This window comes from Octodon degus, unplaced genomic scaffold (assembly GCF_000260255.1).
Source record: "Octodon degus isolate 3935 unplaced genomic scaffold, OctDeg1.0 scaffold00045, whole genome shotgun sequence".
NCBI lineage: Eukaryota > Metazoa > Chordata > Mammalia > Rodentia > Octodontidae > Octodon > Octodon degus.
Window position 1 is genome coordinate 1,452,383 of NW_004524621.1, and position 22,971 is coordinate 1,475,353.

The window sequence follows — 22,971 nt, forward strand, 5'->3', positions numbered from 1 at the left end:
TATCTTCTTGTCTGGATATGCAGAGCTACGTAGATATAATGGAGCTAGGGGCAAGCAAGGAATTGTCTGGAGCCTTCCCCTAAGATACAGGCCTTGCAAAACAACTGTCTGATGAGCAGAAGTACATCTGTCCCACTATACTTGGTCATTGAGCACCATCAAGCTGTGAGCTCCAAGGGAGGAGTAAGCTGAGAAACTCAAAGAATACCTCCCTCAAAGCCAATGCTCTGTGTTCAGGTTATACCTTCTGGTCCCTTTTCATAGTATCCCAGGTGCATATCACAGTGTCTGGGTTGTCATGGTGATGAAGGAAGAAAGGAAGAGGCTGTAGAATGTAATCCTTCATGTGACCTGCTCTCCAGAGGCCAGGCAAGGTGCTATGTGGTGAGGTCAAACACTCTCAAGGCTTGCAAGACTGTGATTCACACCTGTCCCTGTTCTTGCCACTTTACCGAGACCAGATTCAGCAAAGGAGCTGGGAGTTACAGGGTAGGTGGGGAAAGCATTTCCAGTAGTAACAACTGAATAAACACGAGTAATGCAAAGAACATCATGGAATAATGATTACAACATCAGACTGTAAAATGGTGCATCTGTGCGCTAACTTTTTATAAGAGAAAGGACCAGTCTACATGCTAATTACAAAAATGGGGTCATACAAGAAGGTATGCTTTGCATCAGGAAGACATGGGAAGGTACGGGAAACAAGCACAGGAAGAGAAGAGGTAAGGAATGAACAGAGGAGGGGAAAGGATATCCCCAGGCAGTTCCATTCAAGGTCACTGAACAGCTGTGGCCAACGTGGGATGGGGCTGAAACATCACCCAGCAGGTAAGTGACAAGAGGGCACTGGACTGAGTGATCCATTTGGAAAAAAGGAAAAGGCAGGTTAGGGTGGCAGCCCTGGGGCAGGTGACCGTTGGAGAGGGAGGTGGGGTGGGGGAGAAATATCAGCAAGTAAGCTGGGCTGGAGAAGTGAAAACATGATCTCGGTTAAACCAGTGCAAATGCGAAGCCCTTACACTTCTCTTAGAGAAGGGACAGGTTTCGGTTTACACAGAGTGTTTACCTAGGACCCAGGGTGGCTTCCGGCTCAGTTCCCAGCATCCTCTGAATCTGTGGGGGCTGGAGAAGTGGAGCAAATGTGAAGAGTGCTCCAGAGGACACAAGGGCACAGGAGACAGGAAGTTAGGTTTCTATCTCCAGGGACTCGCTAAGAACGAGTCCACAAACACTGAACTCATTTTTTTTTTTTTTTTCTATTTTTGAGACAGGGTCTCACTATGCACTTCAGGCTGGTCTCAAACTCACTTTATAGCCAAGGCTGGTCTCAAACTCCCAGTGATCTTCCTGCCTAACCCTCCCAAGTGCTGGGATTATAGGTGTGCCCCACCATGCAAAGCTTCACCTCTTCTGAGAGTACTGGATATACTGATGGCAGGGACAGGGGCAGATTCCCCTTGCCCCTCCTCTGTGACTCTTACAGCTCTGAGAAGAAGCAAGACAAAACCTGTGCCCTCTGTCACATCCTAAAAGCCACCCTGTGCACCATCCTGACTGCCAGCACCACCAGCTGCTCAGGTAAAAGTAAGCACTTGGCAGTGGGTGGACCAAGGTCACCAGATAATGTTTTCTCCGAGGTCTAATCCCTGAATCCAGCCTACGGGAAATAGTCCTCTGACTTACTCAGTAAGATCAATAATTCTTTACAAATCTGATATTAGTATTTGTATTTCCTTTCATAACCACAGAGGCAGTAAATAAAGTAGGCATTTCCCTGATGCAAGCTGAGTCTGAGACAGACTGCACTAGCCATGGAGAATCGGGAGTGTGCACTCTTCCAAGTCATGGGATGGGGCCACCACAGGACACCTCACAGTGACAGGGATGTGTGCAGGTGACCACCCTCACCCGTCTCGGGCTGAGGCAGTGAGGAATGCAGCCATCAGCCTCCCTGACACCCTCTCTCCAAACTAAAACACTGAAAACATTGGTCCAAGGTCCCCTGGAGCATGAAGCAGCCAGATGGCTGGTAAGATCAGTGGGCTGCACCAACAGATTTGGCCAACGTCATGGCCTTTTAACCTGCTCACACAGCATCTCATAAAACCCAGCCCTGCACATCCACTGTAACATCCATGAAACGAGGTTAAATAAATTTTAAAACTGAGTAAGTTAATTTTTAAAGGCCGAAATATTTGTAAAGTATGAATAGAAACTCTGCCATAAATATTCAAAGTCTTCTTCACTTTAAACATTCATGTCACCACTTTGGCCCCTTCCTGCAGCAGCTCTGGAGTCCTCTTTCCTGTGTGTCATTAGTTGCCCCGCCCTGGCTGCCTCAATGTTCCGCACAATGATTCAAAAAAGTTCTCTCTCATGGTAGTTTCTACTTTGGGAAAGAGATACAAGTCACATGGTGCCAGGTCTGGTGAACAAGGTGGATGGGGACACAATTTCATGTTTTATGAATTTCCCATGCCTAGTAAAGACAAGCACAAAAGAGGATTTCCAGAGATGTTTCAGAAAGTAGCAAGAATCATGAAACAAAAGTGTGCTCCAACGGAGGCAGAGAATTTTGAGGGAGATTTATGGCAATGCATGTTTTACTGTAATAACCATTTGTAAAATTTAGACATTCCCTGTGTATTTTGATCAGCCCCTGTACATGGCGGGATTCTGCAGGGCCGGTCTAGTTTCCTGCAGACACTGGGTCCTGTCCCCACTAAAATGGCTTTTAACAGGAAAGAGGTCACCAACCGGGATGGACGTGTCTGTGGCTGTTGAAGCCTGACATGCTGTGCAGGGAGGACTCTGGACGCTCTGACTAAGGCCTTCCTCCCAGTTCCCAGGACCAGGAACCAAGCCACTCTCTCAGGTTGTAGAAGAGAATGTTGCTAGCCCAAGTGCCCACAGCGGTTACAGGGCAGTGCCCAACTCAGAGCAACTGGGAAGCTTCTTTACTCCTGCTGCTCAACCTCCTGGCCTGGCTTCCCCACTGGATAGAAAGAGCTTCCAGCCTGGAATGTAGGACCAGCCTTGCTGAGACACATAAAGTCTGGCCATGTGACCAACCAATCCCAGGGTGTGGCTGGGTCTAGGAAGGTGTACGATCTAGACCCACATATGGCTAAGGCAGCACGACCACTCTCCCTGGACCTACCATGCCTGCAGCTGCAAGGCTGGAATAAGGACCTTGAGCTCACAGGCTGCTAGAAGCCCACTAAGGGGACAGGCCTAGCAGATGCTACAACCTGCTCGGAAACACCCAATCTGCTCCCTGACACAGGCGGGATCCTCCCACGGCAGGTGTCTGCTCCTCTGGAAAGCTTCCCACGCCTGCTGTTGGAGCTGTGTTCTTTCCCTTCTGCACTGATGGCCTCTGGCATTTTCTACTGCAAAATCCAGTGCTAGGTTAAGCGTGCTTAAGTTCCTGTCTGTCTCTCTGGCTCCAGCTTGTTCCCTTGAAATAACTAGAGCTTTAAGTAAACATCTGATCTCATTCATTGCTGTGTCTCTGTGCCTGGCACCAGAGAGGCACCCAAGAAATAACAAGGCAAGCTGAATAGCCACATCAATTTTCAGGCTGGGCTTGAACTTGCAATCCTTCTGCCTTAGGCTCCCAGAGTTTTGGGCTTACAGGCATGTATCACAATACCCAGATCCCACAAGCGTTCCTAAACTGGATAGCTTTTCAGTTTGGTTTATTTTTAAATTCCCAGGATCTAACTTCATGGTTGGCATTAATAGACACTTGATACCTGTTTATTTTGGCACAAATGGCATGCAATTTCCTAATTAAAGGAATTACATGGAAAGAAAGATTCAGAGCTAAAAATTATCTCTTCGTGCTTCTGCTCTGCAAGTTTCTTGTGATAAGCTGGCACCTGGCCACTACTGGCTTGGGGAGTCCCTCTTGCTTTGTGTAGACAGATGGCACGTCAATCCCTCTGTTCACTGGAAAGTAGAGGACTTTCTAATTCTTCGCCTGTCTCCAGAGCAGGCTGACCCAGAGTTCAACACCTTCAGTGTGGTCTCTGAATACAACAGTTGGGCTGGATTTCATTTGCAAATCAACAGAAGCAGCCACAAAACTGCTGGAGTCTGACACCAGATCAGGATGGCAATTCTACTGGGGGCCTTGGGTCCCAGATCTCAGCAGGGCCTGGTGGGGTGTGGGGGCATCTGTCCAAGGAGTAAAGTACCCAGGGCTGCCGGCATACCTGGCCTAGTTGTAATTCTTTGCGTAGCTTCAGGATATACTGAAGTATTTGGGAAAATAAAAGCTGCACCCCCTGCAGACAAAAGGAAAAACAAAACACATGAAGCTCTTTTGTCGTGGCTGTCGTCTCAGCCTCAGTGCCCAATCTCCTTTGCCCTGGGGCACCGTGGTGGAGCCCTCGGGAGACCTGAACAAAGGAAGCAGAAATGGGCTCTGAGCACCATCGAAGACATAGCTGCTGCTGCGTTCCATTTGTGATAGAGTTCCGGTTTTACAGCGCCATCCGTTTTCCGCAAGCAATCTCATTTTATTAAAAAAAAAAAAAAAAAAAAAATTCTATGGTTTTTTTTCCCCCTGAATTGCTTATAAACCCATAAAATAGTTTACAGACCTCTTGGAAGGCAGAATCAAAGAATTACAAATATTTTGCTAAGACTATATGGATCTTATTAAAAATTAATCCACGTCTTTTTACAAATGCACATTTTCTCTTTCAATCCACTCTCACATCATCAGCTGAGAAAATTCCCTTTCCAACTGTCGGTCGATTGGGAATTTGTTGTCCTGTTCTTTGATCTCTTATGTGTTTAACAATAATAAAGTTAATGAAATCACAATTTTTTTTTGAAAATTGCACTTACTGTTAAAGACTTTTGTAAACAGTGTAAACTGAACAGAAATTGTGTGTTGCTCAAAGTGTTTCCTAATGGGGGAAATGGCTTTGTCTAAGTTACTGGTTACTTCTGGCCCAGGATCCCTAACACGCTGATGGGCGTGACATAAATTGAAATGAGTACCACCAATTGAAAATTTTTTGTTTTATATTACATTAAAAGCCCAATACTGTGAATGTGGAAAACTAAGATAAACCAGCAACCTCATGGTCATATCCAAACTGAGACTCATCCACACTGTACATTTTAAAATAACAGGGTCAATATCTGGGAAGTGACAATTGCTCTCCGAGGGCAGCCCAGGAGTTGGCTTGTAGCTTGCAAGGGGTGACAAAGTCTTCCCAGCCATCCTGGCCTCCTCCCAGCCTGGGCGGTCACAGAGCATCCCCTAGGCTGATTCGGGGGGCGGGCAGCAGCCATGGCCACATGTCTGCAGTGACTCCCTGGGGAGGAGGACATGGACGCAGACGCACATGGTGAGCACCCCTCAGAGAAGCCAGCCCTGCCTGCCAGCCAAGGCACAGGAAGGAAGTTAGCCAGGACAAAGCACTAGGTTAAGCCCTACGAGGCTCAGGCACCATACAGAAACCAATATGGGATTGGTGGTTAGGAGCATCAAGGGAGGCATTGGGTTAGTGACAACCTTCAGGTCCCACAAGGGTACAGCAGTTTTCCTTGTCACGAAAGCTCACACGAAATAACAGACATGGCCTCCTACTGCCTTTTTGCAAATCTACAAGTCTGCCAGCTCATTAAATAAAAACAAGTCCGATGGCCTACCAGTATATCAGAAAGGAAAAATACAACTCCCACTTGTCCTACTGAATTCCTTTGGGAGTAAAAATGGGAGAGGAAGAGAATGGAGATTACTCAGGGCACCTTTCTACCACACATGCTTTTAGTTCCTACAATCAGCAGAGTGGATGTACCAGGAGAGGAGCGGAGAACTGTAATCCAGCACAGGGAGGCTGTGGATCTGGCTAACTGGTTAAAAGGAAACTTCTGATGGCCTGAGAGGGGAAGGAAGTGCTCAGACAGCAAAAGGGCTTCGCCATACGGAAGGACCACACATGCATCCACCTAGGTGTTCTCCCTTCTGATGCTGTGACTTGTGGAGGGCGACACCGGAAAGCAAGCAGCTGCAGCCCGGACCCTAGGGACAGGCCCCTGTGCTTACCCTCGGGCAGGGTGGAACCAGTATTACCTGTGTTTCTAGCATGCATTAACCGCGGAGAGTTTTGTAAGGCTTTATCAACATCATCGGAAGTCAAATGTGGAAGAGGAGCTACAAAACAAAACAAAAAGCAACATCAAAATGAAAAAGAGAGAGAATTACCTTTCTTTTTTTTAAAAAAAAAAAAAAAGGAGAAAGAAGAAATGAAGAAAAGAAGAAAGGAACACACCCTACCACCACCCTGACATCTTGGACTTCTGGAAACACCTGTATCACCTAGCTGCTGGTTATCATGTTAAAACCTCAACAGGGCGTTTTTTCCCCAGGAGAAATGGTTGGGATGCAAGGCAAAGCGATCAAGGGGTTCCCTCCCCCCACCTTTTCTTTCTCTGCCCATCCCTCCATGCTTGGCATTGTTCACATTACAGCATGCAGCAGACGTTCTGGATTCATGCCTCTACCCCACCAGGCCATTCCCATCCGCGTCAGGTTAAGCCAACTCTCCTGGTGCCAAGTGGAAACATCTCCCTCATTCTGTGGCCAGGCTGGACAGGAAGGGGTCTTGGCTCAGTTTTGGGGCAGAAACCCCACAATTCCTATGGAGCAGGTGCCTTTCCATGCTGCTTCTTTTTCAGGGTGGGGCACCATGAGACTCATAAGTGTGTGACCTTTGCCTATGACATTCCCTTTCCTGGTGGCAGAAAGCCAAGAGCAGGCCATCAAGGGCTGCAGTGACCCTTTGGCCTCAGAAAAGAGCAATGGCTGCATCTGAGCAGGTGACGTGAGCCATCTGCTTGTGCCGTGGTGTTCTCATGTGTTGTACCCTCCAGTCCTGCACAGCACTGGGTGAGGACAGGAAGACACCATCTGCAGCCTAGTTTGAACCCCAGTGGCTCAGGTCCACTGGGGCCCAAGGGATAAGCATGGGTCCTGGGGGGAGGGAGGGAAGGAGGGAGGAGCTTACTCTCTCTGAGGTAGTGGAGGTGAGAGAGGAGGATGTCGGCATTGTAGCTCGGGGTGAGCCTCTGGAAGTCGTCCTTGGTCATCTTGCACAGCTCCTTCCCGTCAATGTTCTGGAACAGTAAGATGTCCACATCCGGAAGGCTGTACTCTTTCACCGCCCACTCCAGCCACTGCCGCACATGGTCTGTGCTCCACAGTGTAGGGTCTGAAAGGGCAGAGAATGCATTCAATCAACTCTGGAAGATAAGCTCCCTGGCACACTGGATGCCGGGGAGATTGTACCCCAGCCCTAGAGCAGCTGTTCCCTGAAGTGCCAGCTACAGGCCAGGCTCAGCCACTACTCCAAAGAGGGTGTCCTGGGAGACAGAGAGCAACCAAGTCACATCCAGTCAGCAGTGTCTCTAGAAAGGACTGTTCTGGAAGATGAGGGTCATTCATACCACCAGCTTCTTTTGTGGCTCAAATAGATTTTCCTGTAGGGATCAGGCCTATTCAATTCTTCATTTTAATGTATTCATTAAAACATGATTGAGTCTCCGACCATACCACCCTGAGTGCGCCCGATCTCGTCTGCTCCCAGAAGCTAAGCAGCATTGGGCCTGGTTAGTACCTGGATGGGAAGACATACATGAGGGCAAAAGGAAGAATGAAAAGAAGAGTTAGTTGGGCATGGTGCTGCTTGCCCACACCTGTCCTCCCAGCTCACTGGAAGGCTGAGGCAGGAGGATAGCAAGTTCAAGCCAAGCCTGGGCAATATGGCAATGTAGTGAAATCTTGTTTCAACACAAATGAACAAAATAAATGAGTAAGATTGAGGATGAAGCCTAGTGCAAAAGCCCTTTGTTGAAACCTCAGTATTGTAAGAAAAATTATCTCAGGGCCCCCCCACCCCACCCCATTGTACTCTCCTCCCAACACCCAGAAGTTATTCGTCTCCTGAAGGAGGTGTATGTGCCACTCCTATGCATATCTCAATATTCTCCCCACAGCCACTTCATACGCTGGCTGTAGTTTTAATGCTAGCGCTGCCAAGCCTTGGGCACTCGGCACTCTATTTTCAAGATTTGGCCAAGTTTAATTGAGGCAGATACAGTCAGTCTGTAGGCGGCCGTGGTCTGCCTGCAGGAAAAAGCCAGTTCCCAGGGGAATTGCCAGTTTCCAGTCCACCAGGAGTCTGCACTGGTCCACAGCCCCAGGACCCTGTGGGGAGACCAAAAATCTGTGCATGCCTGGTCTCACTGGGTTATGCTGGATTGCTAGGGTGCGGGGTAGCCTGGAAACCAGAGGTGGGAGACGCTCGCCTGGTGATTTTAGTATGAAACTGTTATGGTTTAGATTGAAGTGAGGTTTTTTGGAAAGTGAGTGAATTATAGGGCTGCTGCAGCTGCCTTGCCATTGGGATGTGGGGTCTGGTGGAGAGTGGTGGCCCTGGGGTGTGAGCAGTGGGGTGATCTCCTCGTGCAGCTCTTCCTTTCCCTCTCTGCTTCCTGGTGCTGTGGTGGGGGCAGCTCTCTTTTTCAGACCTTTCCACCTAGCCATTTCTGTCTTAGAGGGAGCTGACCCAAAGTGAACCTTTGTTCCTTAAATTATGTATCGGGTGTTTTGACACAGTGCCGAGAAAGTAACTAAGACAGAAGCCAAGGTTCAGCCCCCTGGCCACACCTTACTACCCAGAGGGAGGTCCTCCACCATGCCGGCCCTGGATTTCATTAGCAATGTGCACTCAGAGACACACTGAGTCAGAGCAGGCTTCACCACCGCTGCCCACCATGGCAGCCCAGATCTGGGGCCATACTGGGCACGGGCAACTTCAACTGGGCCCCTGAGGACTGGAGTTCAGCCAACAACATAGCAACTCACTCTGAGGCAATGACCCAAGCACCAGGACTGAACACTAAGCATTTTCTGCCCCCCCCCCCCAAAAAAAAGCCTGAAAAGATGCAGATGGCGGTGTTGACAGAAAGGTATACACAGACACTGCAACCAAATACCTGGGGACCTTTGGCTACTTCCTGAAAGCCACTTGTTTCTCTGGAAAGGTCAGGGGCCTGCTCCAGCGCACTGAAGAGCCCAGTGCTGTTGGGATTTGGGTTAGGATTTTGCTTTCATGGACAAGTGCTCAAAATGCCAGATTGTTTGCATAGGTTGGTTTTTTAATGGCATCTTAGGATTCCTTCTTATACAAAAGCAAATTATACCAGGGATGTAGGATATCGTTAACTCAGCATCTTTTCATCTTAGGTTCTGGGCTGAGGACAGTCTAAACACAGTCTCAGATAGACAGAAGCCCATGCTATCTCCAGTATGACCCACATCTTCTAGGAAAGTCAGCTGCGGGGGATTAATTAACCCCGCTCCCTTGTTGCTTTTGCTTTGCTTTTACCAGCAAGGAATCTGCCTTGGGGTATAACTATTTCCCAGTACTAACCAATTCTGGAAATGGATTTTCTTTGCTGTATGGTAGATCCAGAGAACCTCAAAATGAGGAATAATCAAAAATCTTGCCTGAAAATCACTAGCTTCATGATCAATGTTGAAATGACAACTTAGGAAGACAGCTCAAAAAAGAAGTCCAACCTGGGAAACCATGGTCCAATCCTTTATTGATATCCACTACTAACCGAGGGTCATCATGGCTCATCTAAAAACCCTTAAGGGAATTATGGGCATGACCCCAGGGACCAATTTCTCAACCTATAATGTCCTTACCTCTAAACCCTTCATTTCTGGCTAGTGAAAGAAATGTCATTCTTGATTATTACCACTACAAATACAAATCACTATGACTTTTATGATAAACAATTCACCCACACATTCAAATGTCATTAAAAATGTACAAGGTCTCTGGCTTAAAAGTTCCATTTCTGGAAATATATCTTAAAGAAATAACAGGATGTGCATAATGATTTATTTTTGAGGGTATTCTTCACAGTGTTTATAGTAGCAAAACACTGGAAACACCCTAAGTGCCCAGTCAGAGAGAGAAACTGTTAAGTTTCCCTAGGCTTAGAACTCCTCCTGCAAGTTTTAGAAACTAAAAGTTATCTTGCTGAGATAGATTTATTTATACAAAGACCATGTTCAGTATAGATTTAATTTGCTCTCTTCAGAATCCAAACTTCAGGGATACATAAGTTCCACATATAAAAGTGTTTATTTTTAATTAAAACTAATTGCAGTCCTTGGATATACTTTAAATGCTACCTGGGTTACTTAAAATGCCTAATCTAAAGTAAATGCTAGGTAAATAGTTGATATGCTACATAGTTGAAGGAACTATGACAAGAAAAAGTATCCACATGATCAGCATGGATATAACTTTTTCTGGATATTTTCAATACATGGTCATTTGAACCTCAGATATGGAGTTCATGCATGCAGAGGGGCAACTGTATATGTTGAAGTATTTTTATACCATTTCCTTCAAGAGCATAGGAATTTAGTCTCACTTATTTTCTGCATTTTAATCATTGAACTTGCTTAATTTGGAAAAAAATAAATTACATAAAACCCTGTTCACTCCTCTCTCCTTCTAGTGGTTGATAACTACCCCTGCCCTGTAAGTTCATAACCAAACACTATTATAAATGATCACCATTAGTGGACAAAGTGAGGGCATCCTTCTCCAACCTGTCCATGGACACCACTGCTCCCGGCAGACTTGAAGGACAATTTGCAGTGGACAACCCAAGCCCTTGACATGCAACATGTGGCTCAGAGCCTGCTAGACTCCACTATCCTCATGGGGTCACCCCCAACCTATACCCACTCCCAGCCACCTGCTACTCCCTATAGCAATGTCACCTAGTGCTTAGAGGGTCTCCACTTGTCACCTGTTTGGGTACCTATCTGGGATGTTCTCACTATGTAAACACTTCTGAGGAACCCCTGGGTGGGGGACACACAGCAGGCCTGAAGCCTCTGTCCCTGGGATGTGATTTGGTCCATGTTGAACTCCACTGGGGTTCAGATTAGTGTGCTGGGGCCCAGATGTCTTAGTCTTGTCCCAGAATCTCCACAAAGAGCTCCTGGATAGTCTCTCTGCTTTCTTCCACGGCCCATCACCTCGCAGGACACCCTGCTGTCTGAGACAGGGCCTCACAAGGGCATGACCTTCTTCCCAGCTACACAATAAAGGGCAAGAGGCAGGGGACAGCAGAATGCACCCTAGCCCATGTGTCACCTTTGCCTATGTGCAGGCATGGCACTGCATCTGGGATAAGCCTCCACCTGCCTCTGGGAGACTGCATGGCTTAGAACTATCATATGGCCTTATGATTCCTCTTGCATGAAACTATGTGCAGAATCCCAGGACCTGAGGAAAATGCAGAAGGTAGAGTCCATAACAGAAAGAGCCAAGATCCACGGGGGAGGCAGCCATGGCCACAGTCCACAGACAAGTCTGTGACATCCAAGCCACATAAATGGCCAGAGAAGCAGCAAATGTTCCTGCCAAGAGAAAAGCAAGCCTCTTTAGGAGGGCTTGGCTGAGCTTGGAACCACAAGGTTGCTGACCTTGTGCAGAACCAAGGTTCACTGGCACAGCTGAGCCCTTCTTCTTAGCCAGAGGCACAAAGGACCTGTTGTTGAGGGAAAGCAAGAAATGCACAGAGCTATGGGAAGAGCACAGGCAGCAGGGTGGAGAGGTCGGCCTTGCGAACCTCGTTAGCAAGACTGAGCCTTATCATCGTGTCAGTCGCTCTCCCTCCTGTCACTGCAACAAAGTACTGGACACTTGTGACTTGAAAGAGGCTTACTTTGGCTCATGGCTTCAGAAGACTCAGTCCCATGGTAGGCTGGCTCTGGGAACACATGGCCTGGCAGAAGGGCCTGGTAGAAGAAAGCTGCTCATCTCAGAGTGGCCAAGAAGCAGAGGGAAGGGAGTAGCCCAGACACAGCACATCCTTCCAGGTCATGACCCCAGTGACCACTGCCAAGCAGGCCACACCTCCTGTCATCGCATTCAGCCATAAGCTCACTAACCCACAGATCCACTCAGGAGCACACACTCCACGATCCAATCACCTTCCCAAAAGCCTACAGGTAAACACAGGAGATGTGCACAGGACATTTTCTATCTAAACCCTAACAATGATATAGGAATGTCAGCATCATTAGAAATTTCTGAGAAACCAAAAGTCTTAAATTACATCAAGGATAGAAAGCTTGGGAAGAAAAGAACAGGGCTTTACTGGAAATCAGAATACCATGCCCACGTCTGGATCCTAAGTCCACTGCTGGCAGGACAAAAATGTTAACCTCTCTGGATTTAGCTTTATTAAATGAAATGTCAGAGGACTTGAAAAGTCAAAGAGTGATGTAGAGTTCTTTGCCAACAACAACACAGCGCGGCAGAAGAGGGCATCGACATGCGGGACGGCCCACTGCAAACTCTGCTGAAATGAAATAAACAGCTCTTTCATCGCCGGGGCTGCCTCTTCCTTTAAACACAAAAGTCTGATTTATCGTTTTATTTTAAGAACTTCTTGGAGGTGCTTCTGTCAGATGAATCATGAACCACTGGAGATAAGTTGTTTTGTTTTCTGACACCGACCGCAATTGTTTTGGAAACATCTGTGTTATTCTACCTTTAACTGACAGCAATACCATAGAGCGCCAAGGCCTGGGGGAAAGGAGATGCTCTCTCTCTGTGTCTGAAGCTTCTTATTTGTATTACATGGCTAATATCCCAATGGCTTATATGTATCCCATTAAATAAAAAATTAAAAATAAAGGACACTATGCTATATAAAGTGGTACCTTTTACTGTCGGTGTGTGGGTGGGACTTGGTACAAGCAGGGTAGGAAGGGGATTGACTTCTTAATATTTCCATGAAATAGAATTCTGTGCCAGTGGAGTTCCACCGCTGCCAGGAAAATATTAAGTAGATATTGAAATCAGGCAAAAGGTAGTGCATTGCCAGAGGCACACTGTGCCTACAGGAACAACAGCAGCCTGCAGCTGGGGCCCGGTTTCCAAGGCCCCTCCAGGGAAGTGAGTAAATGCAAGATTAAGCCGGAGCCAAGTGGGCGATAATGGAAGTCCTGCAGGCCATTTTCTCTTGAATAATAACAACATGAAATATTGCCTTCCTGACAGAAAAAGTCACTCCTGGTTAAGGGGGAAAAAAGCATCAAAAATAAAATAAAAGATACCCCAAAGTCCTATCACAGGCCTGGGGAGATCTTTGTTTATAAAACCGAGCACCAGGCATGTTGGCTGCGCTGTGTCCAAGACACTGAAAAGCCTGCACAAATACGATGTAGCATGTGGCCTCCTCCGAGGGCACAACCCAGGAGCACAAAGCAGGCCCGTGCCACAGAGCTGGCTGGAGCTCCCGCAGGCTGCCCTCCTCCACAGATGGAAATCTGACCTCCAGGAAAGAGCTATCAGCCCGTCTCTGAGCTGTCCAAATTTCTGACTGATGGACGTTGCTCTTTTAACGTCTTATCACTAACTTCAAATTTTGCTGACCAGTCAGTGGGGTCTTTATTACTTTGGCTCTCGTTATTATGGTGGTTGGTTTTTGTCTGGTTTTGAGCCCAGGCTGGCCTGCATCACCAGCGATCCTCCTGCCTCAGCCTTCCAAGTGCTGGGATTCTAAGCATGTGCCACCATGCCTGGCTAGCTTTTACTATTTTCACTTGTTATGTTCTTGGTGGTGCAGCCTAGGGTCAATTTTAGGCCATTTGTAAATGTCTCTTGTGTACTTAAAAATTGGATAACCTCTCTCTTTTTTTTTTTTTTTTTTTCAGAACTGGGGATTGAACTCAGGTCCTTGCGCTTGCCCAGGATGCACTTATTCCACTGAGCCATCTCCCCGGGCCCTCCCCCTCCCCAAATTGGATGATCTCTAACAGTTCTGTGCAAAACACTATAGATGACCACCAGATCACAAATATATATGTAATATTCACATCACTGATCCTTCTGTTACGAGAGAGGCATAGTAAAATCTTGCACTAAAAAGAATGTCTCTATTTCACCTTGCAGCACTTTATATATTTTGAGGCCATATTAGTTACATATAAAGTCATTATCATTATATATTTTTTCATGAATTTAACACTTGTCATTATGTAAGGCTTATCTCCAGGAATTTCTGCCTGAGAGTCTGTCTTGACTAGACTGTGAACGATATGTCTCATTGCATCTGTTTGCTATCAGTCTTTTATGTTCAAAATGCTTTTGTGAGCAGCACAGAGTTGAGCTGGGTTAACTGGCTTGGGCTGCCACTATCTGCAGTGGCAGGTCTGGCTCATAGGCTGGCAGGCTCCACCGGACTTTGTGCTCCTCGATTTCTCTTCTCCAAGGGTCTAATGGAACGACCTATTTTTCTTCATTCCTTCTCCCTCACCACCTCCTTCTTTTTCTGATGCTTTGGCTTTCTTTACTTGTTCATTGTTAAACAAAATCTAAATTTAACAACCAAATTTATCCTTTTCCCAATAATGCAAGGAAACTTCTTGTTGACTGTCACTAATCTTACATGCCAAATATTTTTATTCTTCCTCCATTTTTTCTCTTAAGTTTAAGAGGCTCTGGGTGTTGTTTTAGAAGCATTTTTCTTTAGGTATAGCTTCATAATCATAACATCATCATTCCATCTTTCTTCTCAAACCTCCCTCCTAAGATACATTTTGTTCTTTATTACATCTTTTCTTTTTAATTTTTATATTTAGTACAAGGTCTCACTACACAGATTGGATTCATAGTAATCCTCCTGTTTTCAGCCTCCCAAGCACTAGGACTACAGGCGTGCCACCATGCCCAGTCTCAGTCTCCATCTCAGAGCTCCCTGGGGGCGGGGCTGGCATGGCACCCTGTTCCCTTTGGCCCACCTAGCTATCTGGCTGGCCCTATATTAAATCTTCTGTTATTTCCTGAAGTCAGTGTCAGTGAGCAATACATGCTCGCTTTTTGCTTGGCGATGTCTTCTTTTACCTTCCTTTTACTTAATACATTAGAATTATTATTATAGTTTCCTTTGTAGTCCTGTGATTTTTCTCTTATTCACTTACAGATATTGTTCCAAAGGATCTGCTGGCTTTATCAGATTACCACAAAGGTTGGTTAGTAGTAGACAAAAAAAGAAAGAAAGAAAAAAGAAAAGAAAAGTGAAAAAAGCTTCATAGCTCAGTAGAGGCTTCCGCCCTGTTTGCTCACACCAGCAGGGCCTATCTTCTGCCCTCCATTTGTCGTCAAGTTTTCTGAACTTCTAACTGTCCTGCTTTACCTCTCTGTCTTTGGAACCAGCATAAGCTGGTTTATATTGACCCTATTCCCCTGGTGGCTCCTGTACCCACGATCAGTCTAATTCATCTCTTCTGGAAAGGATCTAGCTTTATCACTGCCAATGGTTTGCCGCTCCTGTTCTCAGATAACTTTACAAATAGGATGACCTGTGGCTTTGGATTTTTAGTTTTGGCTGGTCTGGTCTGGCTGGAGCTGGCACAGTAGGGGTTTAAATAGAAGCTCATGGGACATGTTCTATGGTGTAGACCATGGCAAGTGACACCCCTGGAGTGCCCAGGGTGTTATAAAGAGCAAGAAGGTGTCACCAGCAGCTTTTCCTCAGCCTGGGCACTGGCTCTGATGTCACTAGACAGGGTGAGACCTTGGGAAGTCATCGTACCTCTCTTGTCTCCACAATGTGTTTAAAGGAAGACACTGAGCTGAGAGGACCAAACTCCTATTCCATGTGATTCTGCAGCTCCCACTAGCTGGCACGGGGTGGCCCTTGCTCAGTAGCTTGCCTTACTGCTTCCTGCACACCGACTGTATGCTCCCTGCTTTGTCTGGTGACACAGAAAAGAAGACACAATCATCACCTCACAAAGCTAAGAATCTAACAGAACAGTCAGGCTTCTAAACAACTAAGATGATAGAAAAATAGCATGCAGTCATCAGCCCTGGGCAGAGGGGCCACTCGACTGCCTTTCATCTGCTTCCGGAGGCCAGCACAGGATACGACCTGAGAGGTCTTGGTCCTGAGATTTGTGGAGGTCAAGAAGAGGGGATTATAAAGATCAAGAAGAGGGGGCTTTCCATTTGTTCCTTTTGTTTCAGCTTCCCAAGTGCTGCATTTAGGAAGGGCCACATGAGGGCTATGTGGTCTCCCTTGATTCTGAGAGCTCAGATGCTGCCTCTACAAGAAACCGCAGGCAGGCTGCAGCTTCAGCCGTGTCTGCCCTCCGCCTGCCCTGGGCTGCACTCTCAGGGCACTTAGTGATCCCGGCAGGTCGCAGGAAGTGGGTTGTCCATACACAGTGCTGCACTGATGCCAGATTTCCAGGCCAACGGCCCCTGGGTCTGCACAACAAGCACAGGCCCCACTCTCAGGGCTCCATCCACCACCTTTCCTACGCAACTTCTTTTTCAATTATTTCCCCCAATAGCTCTTTATATCTCAGTTGCCAGAAGGTCAAACCTAGACCAGAACCTCAAGCCTTTAGTCAGAAGGACTTCATTCTCCCTCCCCTCCCTTCCCCTCCTTTCCCCTTTCCTCCCCTCCCCTCCTCTTCCCTTTTCTTCCTTTTTTCCCCCTTTCCAGTCTCTCCTTCTCCCTCTCCTTCTCCCTCTCCCTCTCCCTATCCCTCTCCCCACCTCTCCACCCTCCTAATAGTGTCTTGCTATGTAACTTAGACTGGTCCCATACCCACAATCCTTTTGCTTCAGCTTCCCAAGTGCTGGGATTATAGGTGGGTGCCACCATGCCTGACTAGACTTCACTCTTCATATTTTCCTGGTTTTCCATTTGCTCATTTAACTGCTTTAATACTGATTCTGAATTCCCACCTGTGCCAGGGTTTTAGTGCCTAAGGACTCTCACATCTCGCAGGCTTTGTGGAGTCAGATGGTGAGGCAATCTTTAGGCCGATACAGGATGTGCTAGAGAATATAAGATGCAACCAAGTAGAGTGTAGTAATAAGAAACTGGAAAGATGCCACAGATTCATTGCTGGAGGGTGAAGCAGGGCTTAGTGGACAGGGTGACTCTCAGAGATGTTGTGGAGAATGAGCAGACTGTGGAACAGAGGAAGGGCATCTGGGAACAGCACAGGACAGTTTGCCCAGGAACAGCATGGGGTGGAGCAGAGTGGTAGAGACTCTTAGGAAGCAGACAATACTGGGGACCCCTCTAGTCTTCATTTTGCTGATGTCTCACATTTATGCGAGTCGCTCACTGAGCTTCACTCACACCCGCTCCTGTCTGTCTCCCACTCTGTGGGTCTGATCTCATCTGGCTGGCTTTGGTCTCTGCCTCAGTGGCTAACAGAAGAGTAATGGGTGCTAAGGGACATGTTACAGATGGAGTAGAAGTGACCAAGCACGGGGGGGGGCTGAAGAAGATACCATCTGAGAGGTCTCTGACCCAAGATTTTTTGGAGGTCAAGAAGAGGGGACTGTAAAGCTCACAAACTATTTTACTGGCAGTACTGGAGCCTACTAAGTGCTCTGTGAATGAAGGAAAGAAGGAAGGATGAGATGAAATTGACTACACCGCTTTGAAACTGCTGAGTCTAGCAATGGCTTGTGCTCAAAGTGAGTTGTTTTAAAAATAAAAGTGAAAAGGTTTAAAAAGGGATGTTTGAGAAGCAGTACCTATTTTAGGGAATAAAACATAGGAATACAAAAATCTTTCAAAATGCTATACGTGGCTAAAATCACAGGCCCTATTGCAATTGGTCAGCATTTTGCAACTTTGAAGCGAAGTGACTGGACTGGGTCTTCCTCTTTACCAACCCACCTAGTTAGCACAGCCTGTGGGCACTGCCAAGATCTCAAAGGCAGCAGCTGCCCCAGGAGCACTGGGGAGAGAGGAGGCACCCCACACCCATCCAGAGGACACCATGCTTGATGGCAGATGTCCACGAGAGTAACAACACACACAACATTGAGGACATGATGGTCCACTCTCCCCAGACACAGATCTGAGTCCACAGCCTTGATGAAGCTGAGCTGGAAATACCCAGAAATGAGACTCCTCTTTGGTTACACAGAATCATCTTGGACTACTGGGAGAAGCACAAGGAAACAGACATGGGCCTGGGGCTGGGCATGATCCATTGGTCCCCATGTAGCTCAGCACTAGTGTCAAATGTAGAACTGAGGGATTGTGCTTGGCTTAGGCTGGGCACCTGAACAATCACTCTGCTTTTCACTTTCAGTGCAGTGTTTGATAAATTACATGAGACCATCATGACTTCAGAATAAAGTAGTTTTGTGGGAAGATGATTTTACCCAGCTGTGGCTAGGACGGGTGCTCTCGGCATGTCTAACTACATGGGCTGTGCTATGCAGGCATGGTCAGGAGGTGAGGTGCATTAAATATATTTCTCACTTATGGTAGCTTCAGTTCTAAATAGGTTTCTTGGGACAAAATCCCACATCAAATCAAGGTCCTGCTGCATTTGGTCAGTATTTTGCAAGCTTTAAGATGTGCGTAATGTTTACCTCTCTCCTGGTTTCATACTCTGTTACACTCCTATGTTAGCCCATGGTTTTTACTAATTTATTTTAACGTTATTTCTACCTTTGGCCTTTGTGTATATTTGTGTGACTTTCTTAAATTCATTCCGCAATGGGGAGCAGTACAAACATATCAAATGATGCCACACTGCTTCATGAGGAAAGTGCCAGGGTTCTTCTGTGGCTCTTCAGTTAACTAAAGAATGATCCTCAACACCAAAGAGAATCGCTTCTCAGAGCTGAGCTCCAGGTCTAGGCGCCCATGCAAATGCAGACAACACAGCCAGGCTTTGTTCTGTCCCATTCAGGTCACAACCCAACTTCACAGCTGTATATCTTGACCATTCTTATGTCCAGGACCAGAAGTCAGCGTGGAGCTCACGGACTCTGATCAGTGCCTAAGGAATAGCAGTGGTTTAATGAGGCTTTCTTGTTGATCCTCTCTGCAATTGCCATTTTGGGTGCCAAGCAATGTGTCTAAGGAGTAGGGACTATGCAAACTGGGCCAGACCCAGAGCTGCAGAATTGTGTGCACACAGAGCACTTCAAACCCAAAACACGCCTAGCGTCAGAGCCAAGAGGACAAGCGTGACAGCTGTGGGCACTGCCTGGGGTCCTGCCGCAGTGTGGCCATGTTGGAGACTGGCCACATTGTGCAATGGAATACCACATGTACATTTTATCTGTGTGTGTGTGTGTGTGTGTGTGTGTGTGTGTGTGTGTGTGTGTACAGACATACCTGAAGCTTGACCAATAACTGCAAGATTCACAACTTGCAAAATCAGCCACAGTGCACTCTCTTACACACACGGTTAACAGAATAACTGCCAGCCCCAGCATGAAGCAACCAGAGGTGGGAAGAATAGCAAGAGGACTTGGCTCCAGAGGCAGAGGCAGAGGCAGAGACAGAAGCAGGCTCACACCAAACCCAACAGGAACCAGGCAGCACTGGTCCATGCAGCCAACAAACAATGCGGCCAACAAACATTCACTGAGCACCTACTATGTGCAAGAAATGCTCCTGCTCCAACTTGGCTCAATTGGCCCTTGGCCTCAGTCCAACATTAACATCTCTCATCTTTTCTGAGTACTTATGTAGAAAGAATCAAGTTAGTCCCATTGAAAACTATACATCGATGACATCCAAGCAGGTGGATGACATCATAGAAAGGCCAGCTCCCCATCGGGCATCACCTCCCCTGCTGATCTACCAGGAGCAAAAGCCACGCTCTTCCCATGGCACCACACCAAACCCGTGTCTCTGCTTTCCCCATCATGTCCAGCCAGCATCTGGAACAGCAGTCTCCTTACCCTGCCACTGCTTGTCCCTGCCCTGCTCACCCACACACTCCAAATCTGATTTAGGTGCCACTGATCAGGAAAGGGCACCTGGGTCATTGTGTTTCCAACTTTTTCCACCCAACAGCAACTGCACCCCATGCTAATCAGGCTAAGTCTGAACTCGATGATTCCTCTCATACTCCCTGCAGCCAAACAGTTCCAGCCAACCAGGCAGTCGGCTGAAAGCCACACTGGTAGTATACCCAAGGAGAAACCCAGTGCGATGTTTTGCCCCATGCTCTGCACTCTGCACTCCCCCATGCAGAAAGCAAGAGGGACCCCCTGGGTGACCTTTGCAAGTGACCATGGGAGGAGATCAGCATTTCATAGAGACGATTCTGGGAGTTCAGGAATGAGGGGAAACAGTTGTACGTGTGTCACCCGTGACACTTCCTCTCTCTGACTGTGCAGTCCCTAATGTGGGGTCACCCAGTGGTCGGACGTAGTACCCTATGAGTGTTTACTGAGTGCCTATACGTTAGGCCCTGGAGGCGTGGCCCCAGAGGGCTACGTCCCAGCAGAGGCAAGAGCACAGGGAAACTTCTGCATTAGCATGGGACATAAGCCAGGCAAGCAGGAGAGAAATAAAGGCAGCTAAGATAGGCAGGACTGTGTGTCACCAAGTGGGGTGGGGGGACTCCAGCAGGAACAGGAGGACAGCACCTTTGGTTCAGGAAGCCACATGTGCACAGAGCTCCGATGAGCACAGGGCTACAGATGAATGGACCCAGGGCTTGCTGATACCAAAGCCCAGCCAGGGCTGGTGGGAACAAGGGTGGCAAGAGACACGCCTTTGGTGTCCACTCAGCTTCCCTGAGGTTCACACTCCTCTGCGGGGCAGTGGGATCAGGGGACCTGGTTCCTCAGATTGCATGAGATGGTGTGGCTAATGCTGCCTAACATGGCAGAAGGGCCATTTTTGTTGTGGGCATAGTTTTAGGTAGGACACGTCCTTTGAGATGTGTGCTTGTAAGACATTCTTTCTATTACCTTTAGTTTTGCTAAATAAATACGTTCTGGGCTTTATCCTCAAACTCGAGAGAGCTATGTTTTGGACTGAATTTGAATGACTTCCAGGAGAAACAATGATCCTGATTATTATAATCTGTAGAGTCGGCCAGTGACAAGTGCAACTCTTGTTTTTTTTTAAGACAATGTGAGGGAAGAATACACAACTGCCAACTTCTTATTTTGCTGGACAACAAGATGGACAGAGCAAATAAGGTCACCACCTATCAGAGCTAGCACTTCACAAGAGATGGGCTGCTTATCACCAAATAGTCTCAGAGGAAGAGCAATTCCTCCACGGAAAGATCACGGCTCACGGTCATACACTCACATACAAACATGTCTGTGTGCATGTATGTGTAAGCATGCAGACATAAGTGGGCTGAACATTCTCTCTCCATGTATCTTTATTTTTGTCTGTCCACATAAAGGGCTGGGAGCCACACCCTGTCCTCCCACATGTTCAGAGAACATAAGGCTCATGCACATGTGTGTATGTATGCTGGTTCTTACTAGCTCATTTTGGGGAGAACCAGTGAACATGACTGTGTCACCCTGTGTGGACAAACTCCTGCTGCCTTCTGCTCACAGGCACCACTGGGAACACCTGAGGTGTGACCAGGCCACGCGTGGGAGGAGTGAGGCCATAGAGAAGCTCTGACCTGCAGGCACGATCACCCGGCGCTCGTTGGTGGTCATGTTGGGAGGTGGCATGTGCTTCTCCTCCATGTAACTGCTGTAGTTCATGCCCACCGTGTCTGGGCTGCCCACCATCTTCCCGCCTTTGGCCATGCTGCATTCATCAGGGGAGTTCCTGGCAGAGAAGGAAGCAAATTCTTCATTATTACTTCAGCCAAAGAGTGTGGTTCTGGGGTTGTGTGATACCCAGAGTGCCCAGGAAAGGTGGGTGGAAGAAACCCAGGCAGAAAAGAGGGGGAGGTATAGGAAGGCAGGTGTAACACCAGTATGGGCTGACCATCTGTGTCTCCCCAAAAGTCATAGATAAAATTTGAGCCCCTAGTATAACAGTTTTTTGAGGTAGGGGCTTTCAGGATGAATCTGGTTAGATGAGGTCTGGCGGGTAGACCCTGGGGTGGCATTACTTATTTTCTTAGTAGGGGATGCAAGCAGGGCCCTGGCCTCTCTGTGTCCTGCGGCACAGCCCTCTGCAAACCATGCAGAGAGCCCTCACCAGCCACTAGCAGCTGGCACCTTAATTTGGATTTAGAAATAAAGTTGGGTTGTTTCAGCTGCTATCTATCTAGCACAGAGGAGACAGAGATGCCGCCTGGCTTCAGAGACAAACCAGTGCTTCCTGAAGCTGACACAGGAAACTGGCTGCTGCCTAAGACCGCCTACAGGGAACACGGAGCAGCTGTACTCTCCCGGGGTGACAGGAAACAGGTTCCTGGAGGTAGAACCAGTAACACTGTGCCTCTGGAAGGTTTACCCTGGGCTTCCCTTGAGACCTCAGGATGAAATCCCAGTGCTGGATTTCACACCCTTGCAGCCAATCGTAGCATGGGCAGTTTGAAGTGTCACAGTGTCAGTTGGGTGAAGACAAGGTGGGGACAGACGGGGAGGCAGCAAGTGCGCTGGCCTCAGGAAAGACCCCAAGGCTGCCCTTGCTTAGTAAGGCATCACATAAAGACAGGCATGGCTTTCTGACAAGGAAAAAGGAAGACTTCTTTATAGGTGAGATTTGAAAACTCCAGCACATGGGGAGATCAGACTTAACAGAGAACTAAAAACTCTAACTTAGCCATGAAACAAAGGACTATGTCGATGTCTTTTGAGAGGATTAGCCTATTAGCCCATAGGCAGTGAACACAGAGATGGGCAGCACACAGACAGTGAGCCCCAGGCATCATCACAGAGCGGTGTTCATAGTCCAGTTATGTCTCCATCCATGGGTCCTAGTCCCATGGGCTCCTGGGAGGTGGTGGACATTGAGGGGGTGGCTTAGTTGAAGGGTGTAGGAGGTAGTTTAGTTGAAGGCACTCAGGGAGTGCCTTGAAAGGTCATGTTTTGTCCCTAGCTCTTGCTGCTCTCGCTCCTCTTGTTCTCTTCATGTCCCCTGGCCCTACCATGCCTCTCGGCCACAACACCGCCTCAC

The 22,971-nt window shown here is 47.6% G+C and overlaps 1 protein-coding gene across 3 annotated transcripts in view; it reads right to left on the bottom strand.

Moving 5' to 3' along the window:
• Erg (ERG, ETS transcription factor) overlaps positions 1–22,971 on the bottom strand; it is a 104,319-nt gene that overhangs the window by 18,016 nt on the left and 63,332 nt on the right. For 2 of the 3 annotated variants that reach the window (XM_023715891.1, XM_004631764.1), the window contains exons 3-6: positions 21,518–21,669; positions 7,035–7,238; positions 6,101–6,181; positions 4,224–4,295 (exon numbers count right to left, since the gene is read on the bottom strand). In XM_023715891.1, the coding sequence (XP_023571659.1) occupies positions 4,224–4,295; positions 6,101–6,181; positions 7,035–7,238; positions 21,518–21,669 (509 nt within the window). The remainder of the gene's footprint in view (positions 1–4,223; positions 4,296–6,100; positions 6,182–7,034; positions 7,239–21,517; positions 21,670–22,971) is intronic. The other variant, XM_023715892.1, reaches the window with a different exon arrangement.